The sequence below is a fragment of the Budorcas taxicolor genome, chromosome 2, assembly GCF_023091745.1.
Source record: "Budorcas taxicolor isolate Tak-1 chromosome 2, Takin1.1, whole genome shotgun sequence".
NCBI lineage: Eukaryota > Metazoa > Chordata > Mammalia > Artiodactyla > Bovidae > Budorcas > Budorcas taxicolor.
Window position 1 is genome coordinate 28,427,788 of NC_068911.1, and position 12,633 is coordinate 28,440,420.

At 51.3% G+C, this 12,633-nt stretch overlaps 1 protein-coding gene across 1 annotated transcript in view; it reads left to right on the forward strand.

Annotated features, from left to right (window-relative positions):
* ABCC6 (ATP binding cassette subfamily C member 6) overlaps positions 1–12,633 on the forward strand; it is a 65,294-nt gene extending 52,661 nt beyond the window's left edge. Inside the window, exons 25-32 of the mRNA XM_052635750.1 lie at positions 1,859–2,058; positions 3,978–4,104; positions 5,472–5,573; positions 6,852–6,998; positions 9,106–9,264; positions 9,551–9,717; positions 12,017–12,211; positions 12,525–12,633. Of these exons, the coding sequence (XP_052491710.1) occupies positions 1,859–2,058; positions 3,978–4,104; positions 5,472–5,573; positions 6,852–6,998; positions 9,106–9,264; positions 9,551–9,717; positions 12,017–12,211; positions 12,525–12,633 (1,206 nt within the window). The remainder of the gene's footprint in view (positions 1–1,858; positions 2,059–3,977; positions 4,105–5,471; positions 5,574–6,851; positions 6,999–9,105; positions 9,265–9,550; positions 9,718–12,016; positions 12,212–12,524) is intronic.

Consider the following 12,633-nt stretch of genomic DNA (forward strand, 5'->3'; position numbering starts at 1 on the left):
ACATCTAAGTTCTTCATGTCTAACAGTTTATCAGGCTGCTGCTGAAATCAGCTTCCTGTTCTCCAGTGATCTGGAAACCAAGGAGGCATTGCAAGCTCTTGAAGACTGTTGTATTAGGCTAGACTCTTTCAGTGGTTAAAACCAGAGACCAGCTGAAATTAGCTTAAACGCAAGAACCGAATTCAATGACTTATGCTCCCAGGGTGTAGGGGATCAGCAGTTATCAGGATGCTGTCACTCCATATCACCCCTGAGTGGATCTCAAAGTGTGTTATTAGAAGAGAAGCATCAGTTTCACCTGGGAACTAGTTAGAAATACACCTTCTCAGGCCCCATCCAAGACCCCCTGATTCAGATACTATGGAGGTGGGGCCCAGAAATCTGGATTTTAAAGAACCTTCCAGATAATTCCAATCCATGCTAATATTTAAGAATCACTTATTCAGTTCTGCTTGGCCTAATTTTGCACACTTGCCTTCTCCAGAGGGCAGGTCTGATGGCCCAGTGGCAACTCTGTACTTACAGCCTCCCACCTCAGCAACCCCAGCACAAGCAACCTTTCTCCAGCTCGGCAATCATACATCAGTTCCAGGGAAGATTCAGATTGGCCCTTCATGGGGCATGTGTTCATCCTGAACTCATCACTGTGACCAAAGGGATAGTTTACTTTGCCTGGCAGGGCTGTGTCATGTGACTACCTCCTTGATCAGATCTTATTATTGACAGCTAACCTCCCATCCCCTCAAGGAAATCAGAAGTAGAAAAAAACAGCACGATAGCCAGACAATGTCCATGGTATCACTTCCCTCCACAACTATCCCAAGTCTCTTCTATGCCCTCTGGAGCTGGGAGAGGAACTGCTTCCTTTGTCTGAAGCTTTGGAGTTGGGCAGAGATGGATTTGAATCCAGGTCCTGGCACTTGTGTTCTGTAGAGGCTTGGACCACTTCTTAATCCCTCTGAGTCCCTGGTATTCTTACATATAGGCTGTGAATGATGCTTACTGGTTCTATATTCACATCACTGCCCACCTCCAAACGCCCACCTCACCATGACCGAATACTGCAGTTCACCCTTGAACAACATGGAGATTAGAGGCACCAACCCTCCTTGCTATTGAAAATGTGTTTCGAGGTTACAGTCACTCCTCTGTATACACAGTTTCTTCATATCCACAGATTCAGCCAAGCCTGGATTGTGTCATAGGGTAGTATTTACTATTGAGATTTACTAAAAATCCGCAAATAAGTGAACTCATGCAGTTCAGACCCATGTTGTTCAAGAGTCAGCTGTATTTGGAAACAGCCTGGCATGCAGCCCGGTGATAACAAAGGCAGATTCCTCCCTCCCTGCCAGCTATACAACATGTCCAATGTCAAAGCAGTTAACAACATATGTTGCGTACATCACTGTGGTCCCAGCACCCGACATGTGATCCTCGAGTTAAGTGAATGCGTTCGGCTTGTCCAGCTGCCTTCCTTGCCTGTTGTGGCTTTGTTCCCGCAATGACTGGCCCTGCATGAAGCAGTTGGTCTTGGAGCTGAGAATGAGGCATATACAACAAATTAGTGCTTTCTCCACCCTGGCTGTGCTTGAGACTCACTTGAAGGCTTTTCAAAAATTCCAAAGCCATGCTGATGATGCCAGAAATTCCAACTTAATAGTTCTGGGGTGAGGCACTGGGAGTTTTTGAAGCTTCCCAGGTGATTTTAAAACGACCCATGGAACTCTGATTCTGCAAGAACATTGGAGCCCAGAGAGGAGAGGCAACTGACCCAAGGTCACACAGCTGGCTGGTGACAACTCCCTCTGCTTCTCAGACTCTCTGTGTTTGTGACTTCTCTGCCGTCCCACTTCAGAGCGTATACGTGGCCAGCTCGTGCCAGCTCAGACGCCTGGAGTCAGCCAGATACTCGTATGTGTGTTCTCACGTGGCCGAGACATTCCAGGGCGGGCCAGTGGTCAGGGCCTTCCGGGTCCAGGGCCCCTTTGTGGCTCAGAATGACGCCCACATGGATGAAAGCCAGAGAGTCAGTTTCCCGCGGCTGGTGGCTGACAGGTAGGAAGGGGTCAGAGAAGCCCCTGTAATCCATCTGTGTCCTCTGAGAATGAGAGAATGTCATACTGTGTGGCTGGAGAGGTCAAGTGGCCTGCCCAGGGTCACACCGCGAGTCGAGGGTAAACAGAGCCTAGATCCCAGGGGTGCACAGGGCTCACACTATGAGCAGATGCAGATTGGCCTGGGGGGTTCCCCAACAGCAGGTGGGCAGGAGGTACAGATGTCAGAAAAAGGGCAGAACCCTCTGTTGCCTTAATGACAAAGGGGCTACATAAACATCTTCAGCCTTCTTCCAGTACTAAGCAAGAATAAGAACACCAGCTTTGAGCACAAACAGACACAGGTACAAATCCCAGCTCTCCAACTTGCTAGCTGGGTGATCTTGGGCATGTCACATAACCTCTCTGAGCCTTATTCGTTAAAGTGGGTTTGCACTCGTGGAGTGGCTGTTGAGATTAAACAAATATACTCATAGCTAATACTTGTAACGTGCTCACCACATACCCAGCACAGTCCTGAGCATCTTCTGTGGGTTAATTGATTTAATCCTTTTAGCAACGCCACCAGGCAGAGACTTTTTTACAAAGGATGACTCTTAGGCACAGAGAGATTTAGGAACTTTCCCAGAGCCACACAGCAAATATATGGTGGAATCAGAATTTGAATCCAGACAGTGTGATGCCAGAGTGTGGAGAAGGGCAAGCACGTAGCAGATGTGAATTCAGTAAATGTCAGTTCCTCTCTTTTCTGCCCAGGTCCCCAGCCAGCTGGGGCTGTGAAGCTCTGTAGCTGTGGGTAGTGTCTCAACTCCATCTGCCTTCTGGGGGACCTGCCCTGGCCCCTTCCTGGGGTCCTAGCCTAGGGAGGAGGAACCTTACAAACATCTAGGAAGCACCTACTTTGTCCAGAGGTCAATGATTTCTGCACCATATATGGCAGGTGTATCTCATTTAACCCTCTCAACTGTAATAAGCCAGATATTATTTCATTCCACAGATGGGTAAGCTAGGGAGGAAAGAAGTGAAGGGACTCCCTCAAGGTCAGCCATCTAGGAAGTGGCAGACCCTCAATCAGGCAGATGTGGCTTCACATTGCTGTGTTTATTATATGTGTGGACTGGGACCCTCTGAGCCCCCATGTCCTCATCTGTCCATTGGGGACAAGAGTCTCCCCACCATGGTGTTGTTAGGAGGACTGGGTGTTATGTGCAGTGAAACCCAGAGCTCCCTGAAGACAGGGTTTTTTATCTCGTCCCCAGCATCTCCTGCATATGTGGCACACAGTAAGCGCCTAATAATACACAGCTGCTGAACGAATGAATAAACGAATGAATGGTAGCGCAGGAATGTAGTAAAAGGGGTGCGTATTTCTTTAGCCGCTCGATATCTATCTGTTGAGCACCCACTGCGTGCCGGATCCCGTGCTGGGCTCTTGGCAGGGACAGAGCCGTGAGTGAGACGGAGTTGCTGCCCTCATGGAGCTCACGATCTGCTGGTGGAGGCCGACAGTCAAGGGCAGATTAGTTTAGTTTTTGAGAGTGATAGAAGGAAGGAGTGGTCTGAAGGGCTCTCCGAGGAGGTGATATCTGAGCTGACTTGTGTGAGGGTAGGATGTTGGTCAGGTGAAGATGGAGGTGGGGTTCAGGCAGGGGGAACACAGGGGATGTGGCTTGCCACAGCCCAGGGACAGAAAGCAGAGCTTACTTGAGCACCTACTGTGTGCTGGGTCCTGAGCTGGGCGCAGGCGAGATGAGGCAGCCTGGGCCTCCCCCACCCTCCGAGCTCGGGCGGGGCCTGGGTGTGAAGGAGATTGTAGCCAGGACCCTGCGGGCACTCGAGCTGGCACAGCTCTTGTGCCCAGGGAAGCAGGTGTCCCTCGAGAGGCCCTCACTGACCCCACTCTTACCTGTCCCTTCACAGGTGGCTCGCTGCCAACCTGGAGCTGGTGGGGAATGGGCTGGTGTTCGCGGCCGCCATGTGCGCGGTGCTGAGCAAGGCCCACCTCAGCCCCGGCCTCGTGGGCTTCTCTGTCTCTGCCGCCCTCCAGGTACTCCAGACACCCCCCAACCTGGGCTCCGGGCTGTGGGCAGAGTGGACGCAGACCCCTGCCAGGGGGACCAAGGACCCGAGTCCAGTCTACCAACCATTGAGAAAAACACGGCTCTGCAAGAGCCTAGGCTGGACCTCGGGCAAGACTCTTCTTCCCTCCCGGAGCCTCAGTGTGCTCCTCTGAAAAATGGGCAGTAACCCCTTCCTTCCAGCTGTTGTAAAGATTCATTGAGATAACATATACAGAGTCCATTTCCAGCATGTTGTTAATGTTTTGTTAACTCTTAATAACAATATCTAGTGTCAGGTTATGACATCTGTAAAGGATGGCTTCCCTGGTGGCTCAGACAGTAAAGAATCCACCTGTAATGCAGGAGACCTGGGTTTGACCCCCGGGTCAGGAAGATCCCCTGGAGAAGGGAATGGCAACCCAGTCCAGTATTCTTTCCTGTAGAATCCCATGGACAGAGGAGCCTGGCGGGTTCCAGTCTGTGAATCACAAAGAGTTAGATACCGCTGAGCAACTAACACTTTCACTTTTTTCACTTCTAAGGGAAGAAAAAAAAAACAACACATATATATATAAACACACACTTGCATATGCAAGTGACATTCACTGTGAATGAGACATTGTTCTAAGAGCTTTATAAACACTGGCTCATTCAGTCCCGCAGGTACTGTTATTGTCCTCATTCTACAGTTGAGGCAACTTAGCTTAAGGATGCACCAAGTAAGGGGAGGGAGCCTGCCTGACGGAAGGGTCCTTTTCTAGCACGTGGTCCAGAGGCATCGCTGAGGAGGGGGCCTGAGATCTGCAACTCTTCAGTGGGATGATGGGGAAGGGAAGTGGAGAGTGGTCCTGGTGAGGCATCAGCAGGAGGAAAGGCCCTGGCATGGGAGGAGAGGTGCAACTGCTGTTAGCGGAACAGCATAAAAGGCGGTGTGGCTGGAGAGTGAGGGCAAGCTTAGAGGGAGAGGCTGGGAGGGCTGGGGGCAGGGCTGGCGCAGACAGGGCGAGTGGGCCCTGGTGAGGAGCTCAGTGAGGTTCCCGGTGTGACGGGAAATCCATGGAGGGAGTCCTCTCTGAATGGAAGTCAGCGGGCCTGGGCCCTGCTGGTGTCCTAGGGAGGGCTGTGCGCCCTCTCTGGTCCTGTCTCCCTACCTGCTTCAAGAAGGACTGGACAAGCTGATGTCTGAGGGCTCGTTTCTGGTCCACATACTCCAGTTTGACTAAAGGGAAAGAGGGGTCCTTGTGGCTACTGTCAAACTCTGCCCCCTCGTCTGCCCTGCATCCCACCTCCCAGCCCCTGCCTCACCTACGGGGTGGTCTTGCTGAAGCTGTCCTGAGGGGTCTTTTCGCACCAGGTGACCCAGACGCTGCAGTGGGCCGTCCGCAGTTGGACAGACCTGGAGAGCAGCATTGTGTCGGTGGAGCGATTGAAGGACTATGCCCAGACGCCCAAGGAGGTGACGGGCGGGAGGTGGGGCGGGGGCAGCAGGTCCCATCTGAGCTTCACAGCACAGGACGGCGGACCCAGGTTGACATCTGCCGCCGGCTTCAGGGCCCCCACCGCTGTAGATCGGAGTCACAGCCCAGGTGGTAGTCATAGTTAAGAGGGTAGGGTCTGGAACAAGGTCAAATCCTGATTCCTCTGCTTCCTAGCTGAGGCACAGCAGGGCACTCTGAATGACAGGGGGCCATGAGTAACAGCATGATAGTAACATGATGGCAACATTACAGAAGCATAGCAATAGCGTGATAGTAACATGATAGTTGGAGGCTTCTCTGGTGGTTCAGATGGTAAAGAATCTGCCTGCAGTGTGCGGGAAACTTGAGTTTGATCCCTGGATTGGGAAGATCCCCTGGAGAAGGAAATGGCAGCCCACTTCAGCATTCTTGCCTGGAGTATTCCATAGACAGAGGAGCCTGGCAGGCTACAGTCCATGGGATTGGTTTTACTGAAACATAATTGGAGCATTGTAGGAGCAGAAGAGAAACACAGCAGCAGCCTAACAGTTCTGGGTGTACTAGGAGGTCATCCCACAATAAAGACTTCATACCGAGTCCAACACACCGTAAATGCTCAACACATGTCCACCGCTCTCATTAGCCCCATTTCATGGATGGGAAAGTCAAGGCTCAAGAGAGTAGAGTGACCTGTTCAGGGTCACAGGAATAGCGAATGGCAGCATGAGTCTCCACACTGCACAGAGTTGCACTTTTCATTAAGAAAAAAGGAGAGTATCTACCTCTATTAGTGAAAGAATATTACTTGACAATTAATACTGGCTAATAATAATAATTTAAAGAGTAGCAAACACCACTATAATTTTCACAATACTCATTATTTGTTTTTAGCCTTGCTATAGTCTATGCCCCCTAAGAACTCTATAGAATAGCAATAAATATGCCCATTTTATGGGGCTTCCCAGGTGGCACTACTAGGTAAAGAATCCACCTGGCAGTGCAGGAGACATGATTGATATGGATTTGATCCTTGGGTTGGGACGCTCCCCTGAAGGAGGGCATGGCAACCCACTCCAGTGTTCTTGCCTGGAGAATCCCATAGACAGAGGAGCCTGGCGGGCTATAGTCTGTGGGGTCCCAAAGAGTCAGATGTGACTAAAGTGACTTAGCATGCATGCCGATTTTACAGAAGAGGTAACTGAGGATCAGAGAGGTAGGCCATTTCATGAGAAGCCTGGAGAAATGCTCCCCTGACCCAGTGTCCCCTCCTGCCTCAGGCTCCCTGGAAGCCGCTTACCTGTGCAGCCCACCCACCCTGGCCTTGTAGGGGGCAGATTGAGTTCCGGGATTTTGGGCTGAGATACCGACCCGAGCTCCCACTGGCCGTGCGGGGCGTGTCCTTTAGGATCAACGCAGGAGAGAAGGTGAGTGGCTCACCTACAACTTCCTCCTCGTGGTGGCCAGGCTGGGCATCACCCCAGGGTCCCGGTGCTTAGCACCAGCTCCTTCCTTCACTCCCCCACCTCAGGTCCCCAGTCTCCAGACCCCCGCCTCCCTTGATGGAACTTACCATCTTCCCCAGACCAACTTCCTTCTCGGTGAAACCACTCACCTTTTTGATGTCTCAGATAATGAAGCATCTCCCCAACTTCTTTCTTTTTCCTCTGTCATTAGTTGAACACCTACTATGTGCTGGGTGCTGTGCTGAATGCACATTATTATCCAGTCTGCATGGGCTCTGTTTCTGGCTTTGCTATGGCTGACCTTGGGCAAGTCACGGCATGCTTTGGTCTCAGTTTTCTCCTCTGTAATAATGGGGATAATAATGGCACCCTCCTAGAGCTGTTGAGAAATTGAACTGGGTTAATACATAGAAACTGAATGGAGCAGTGCCTACCTGGCACATAGCAAGTGCTATAAAAGTGTTCACCAATTCTTTTTTAGTCATGATTATTTGCATTTTCACTCCAACATCAAGCCTAGCATCATTTTATTTACAGATGCCTAGTCAGGAGAAGGAAATGGCAACCCACTCCAGTGTTCTTGCCTGGAGAATCCCAGAGACAGGGGAGCCTGGTGGGCTGCCGTCTACGGGGTCGCACAGAGTCGGACATGACTGAAGCGACTTAGCAGCAGCAGCAGCAGCAGTCAGGCTGCTTCACTGAATCCCTGAATCCTTCTCTACCCTCCCCACACAACGGTACTTCCTCTCTGCCCTCCCCCCACTGCTCCAGGCCCCCCAACCTCCTGTTTCACAACCTCCAGCCTGTTTTCCTGTGATCTTGATTTGAGCATGTCATTTCCCTGCTCCAGACCTCCCTCCCTCCTCACGTTCTTCCAGTAAAACCCAAACTTGTGAGCTTGGCATGCAAGGCCCTACCCAGCTACCCACTTCACTCACTGTCCGACAAGGGATTAGGCACCATTTGTGGAGCAGCGGCCTCTAGACCAGATGCACACACGGTGGTGCCCTCGGAGAGGTTGCAGCCGAATACTTGGTATCATTCAGCTGGAATCTTCGCCCTCCCTGAACTCCTGCTTATCCTTCAAGATTCCGCTCAAGTATCTCCTCCTCCATGAAGCCTTCTCTGATCAACCTCCATCCCAGGCAACATGAACAGCAGCTTGCCTCCATTGCTGCAGGGCCAGAGCTTGACTATAGAGAGGGCTTGTTCATCATACTGTGTTAAAATTAAGTTTACTCAAGGGCGCTATTTCCAAGACCAGATGGTGAGCCCTTTGGAGCAGGGACTCCTTAATTTCTGTATTCCTGGTGCCTTAAAGAGTGCCTGTCATACAGTGGGTGACACAGATGCTTCATTCATTTATTAAACCGTGTTGATCCTCCACAAAATGTCAAGGAAGGCTGGGGGATGGATTAAAAGATGGGCAGGTAGATGGAAGGATGAAGGATGGATGGCTGGGGTTGGGGGCTGGATGGAAGGAAGGAAGAGGCATGGATGGAAGGATGGATGGATGGATGGATGGATGGATGGATAGGGTGGAGTGAAAGAGACAGAAGGAAGGAGTATACATGAAGGATGGTGTGTGGAAGGAAGGATGGACAGATGAAAGGATCAGAGTGTAGTTGGAAGGAAGGGTGAGGGAAGGAGGGGTAGGAGGAAGGGGCACTGAGAGAAGGATGGGACATAGACAGATGACATGGGATGACGGGAAGGTGAGAATGATGGAGTGGTATGGATGAAAGGATAGGAAAGGATGGAAGGATGAAGGAGCAGAAGGAAGGGTGGGGAAATGAATGAAAAGATGGGAGAGATATCAGGATGAGGGAAAGACAGAGAAGAATGCAGACAGACGGTTGGATGGATTGATGAATGGATATATGGACAGGTGGGCAGATGGAAGGACAGATGGGCAGACAGAAGGATGGATGCACAAAGGATGATGGATAGATGGATGGATCTTGGGTGCAGGGTAAAGATCTAGCAAAGACATGTCCAGGAACCCTCTGTGGCCTCCCTTCTGGCCAGGCCTGTTTGGAACAGACCATGCCATCCCATCCCCTGGCAGGTGGGCATTGTTGGCAGGACAGGGGCCGGAAAGTCCTCCCTGGCTGGGGGCCTGCTGCGGCTCGTGGAGGCAGCTGAGGGCGGGATCTGGATCGACGGGGTCCCCATCGCCCAAGTGGGGCTGCACACGTTGCGGTCCAGGGTCACCATCATCCCCCAGGTAAGGCCTGGGGAGGGGTGGGCAGAGGTGGGAGGGGTGGGCAGAGGCGGGAGGAGTGGGCACAGATGGGAGGGGTGGGCAGAGGTGGGAGGGGTGGGCAGAGGTGGGAGGGGTGGGCAGAGGTGGGAGGGGTGGGCAGAGGCGGGAGGGGTGGGCAGAGGTGAGAGGGGTGGACAGAGGTGGGAGGAGTGGGCACAGATGGGAGGGGTGGGCAGAGGCGGGAGGGGTGGGCAGAGGTGGGAGGAGTGACTGGGCCCAGCTCTGACTCGCTGTCCCTCCTGGCCAGGACCCCACCTTGTTCCCTGGCTCTCTGCGAATGAACCTCGACATGCTACATGAGCACACGGATGAAGCTATCTGGGAGGTCTTGGAGACGGTGCAACTCAGAGCCACGGTGGCCAGCCTGCCTGGCCAGCTGCACTACAAGTGTACCGACCAAGGCGACAACCTGAGGTAGGGTCGCCCCAGCCAGCCAAAAGCTCTGTGAGGTGCTGGGGGAGAGGCAGGTGTGGCCAATGTCCCCCCAACCAGGGTAATATGCCCTGGAAGTCGTCTCCATAGGATTATCATATAGGGTTATCAACCCTGTTCTGTTCGTAACCTCAGTACAAATCCCATCCCTCATAAGCAATTCTAACTCCAACACAATCTCCGAGTATCAAGCTTCTTTTTCCTAAAGTTGTTTCTAAATTTCTTTGGTGTCAAAAGCCAACCTCTACTGACACAAGGCAATTTATGTCTTTATTTTTCTCACTGGGGTTGTTAAGTAATATATGATGTATGCCTTTAAAAGCTTTAAGAAATTGTAGTAAAATACACATAGCATAAAATTTACCATCTTAACCATGTTTTAGTGTTCAGTTCTGCAGAGTTAAGTACATTTACAGCATTGTGCCTCCAGAATTTTTTCATTTTGTGAAATGGAAACTCTATAGCCGTTAAATGGCAATTCTCTATTTGTCCCTCCCTCCAGCCCCCTTTAACTTTGTTTCACTGGGCTTGACAATTCTTGGTACTTCATTTAAGGATATTGGGTCAGTTCTTCTCCCTCGGTTCTTGTCTTGTCATAGCAAAGGATTGAAATGACAGGCCAGGACGGCTCAAGCAGGCAGGATTTATTAAGCAAGCAGTACTCTCTTGAGAGGAGAAAGCAGACCAACCCCCGTAGGAAGGGTCTTGTCTCAGTTTTCCTTTTTATATCTCTTGTTACTTCCTCTTTGGTGGTTCCTGGGGCTTGATTGGTTGTGCCCCATGCAAATGAGTCATGAGCCCAAAACCAATCAGGGAAGGGGTCGTGTCTTCCCTCTGGGCTCCAATTTCTTACGCAAATGAAGCATAAGCCGAGACCAATCAGGGCAGGGGTTGAGAGGAGGATGTTGTGCAAATGTAAATGAGGCATGAACTCGGCAGGTCCAATCAGGGAAAGAAGTGTGAGTATGTTCTCCCATTGTCATTCTGGACCACCATTTGGGGCCCTGTTTCCCTATTTTAACTACCTAGCAAGTAGAATATTATAGAACTTGTCTTCCTGTGACTAGCTTATCACACATAACATACTGTCCTCCAGGTTCACCCATGATGTAACAAGTGCCAGATTTCCTCCTTTTTTAAAGGTTGAATAATATTCTGTTGTATGGATAGATCACATTTTTCTTATCCATTTATCCATTGATGGGTGCTTGGGTTGTTTGAACATTTTGGCTATTGTCAATAGTGCTGCTGTGAACATAGATGTGCAGTTGTATCCCTTTTTAAAACTCAAGACATTCTGGGTTCTTCAACCCTTACCCATGGGTAAGGGCCCATGGGTGGTAAGGCCCCATGGGTGGTAATGGCAGTAGAGGGGCAGCAGAGCTTGGTGGCCAAGAGCATAGACATAGTGGAGGACCTTGGGCAAGTTATTTAATCCCCTGTGTTTCAGTTTCCTCATCTGCAAAATGGGAATAATAATTAGAACCTGCCTACCCATGAAAGGATTGAACAATACATGTAAAGTTGTTGACACAGTGCCTGGTGTGTAAGAAATACTCATTTCACTATTCATTTTAATCCTCAAAGCTACAGTCTCACTAATCCCATTTTACAGAGTTGGAATCTGGGGCTTCAGACTTACCAACTTGCCTGGCTCATAAGTGGTGAGTCTGGAGCGAGGTCCAGGCATCTGACACCCACCAGGCCAGTCAGTCCAGGTTCCCTAAAGGGTTTACTCAGAGCAGAAGCTGAACATGGCAGGAAATAGCCCCTCAAAGACCCTTGAGCCTCCAGGCTCTGGGAGCTCAGTGACTGCGTGTCCTTGACCCTCAACTTCCTCATCTGTAACTGGGGTAAAAGAAGGACTTACTCTGTGATGATCACGGCTTTTACATGACTTAGCTTGTCCTTACAACCTAGTGAGGAAGGATTCTGTAATATAACCCCCACCTTTGTGGTCTCCATGAGATGAGTCAGTATCCACCAGCACACGAGATGTGTCTGGCACACAGTGAAGACCATAGCATAGAGATAGAAATAGCCATTCCACAGATGGGGAGACTGAGGCACAGAGGCTTTGTATGACTTGCCTAATGTCACTCTGCTCAAAAAAAGGCAGGGTGAGGATTCCTATCAGCTCTGTAGATAGGGGACCCACAAGCGGGGACACGCATCCCTCGCTCCTGTGGCTCCCGTGGGAGTGGGGGCACATTTGTGGGCATGTCCTGCACGTCAGGCCCGAGGTGCAGACATCTGGCCTGACTGTCCCACTCATTCCCAGCGTGGGCCAGAAGCAGCTCCTGTGTCTGGCACGTGCCCTTCTCCGGAAAACCCAGATCCTCATTCTGGACGAGGCCACGGCTGCTGTGGACCCAGGGACAGAGCGCCAGATGCAGGCCGCCCTGGGGAGCTGGTTTGCGCAGTGCACAGTACTGCTCATTGCCCACCGCCTGCGCTCCGTGCTGGACTGTGCCAGGTAAGCCTCCCTCCCCTCCATCCTACTCCATGTAGCTGGCACTCCTGCAAGCAGAGGAAGGCATCAGGGTTTACAGCTGGAAGGGCTCTGGAATACATTATCAAGTGCCCATTGTACAGATGGCAAGACTGATGCCCACAAGGGAAGGATGAGCCTGAGGACACATGTCCAGCAGATGCTTCCAACTGGGTCATCAGGGTCAAGAAGCTGCATGGAAGGCCAGACTCTCTCAGAGCAGACATGCTCGGCCTTCAGAGCAACTGAGTCCGTGGGCTGGAATCTAAGGAGCTGCCTGTCTCTTTCTCCCCTGCAGGGTTCTGGTCATGGACGAGGGGCAGGTGGCAGAGAGTGGCAGCCCGGCCCAGCTGCTGGCCCAGAAGGGCCTGTTTTACAGGCTGGCACAGGAGTCAGGCCTGGTCTGA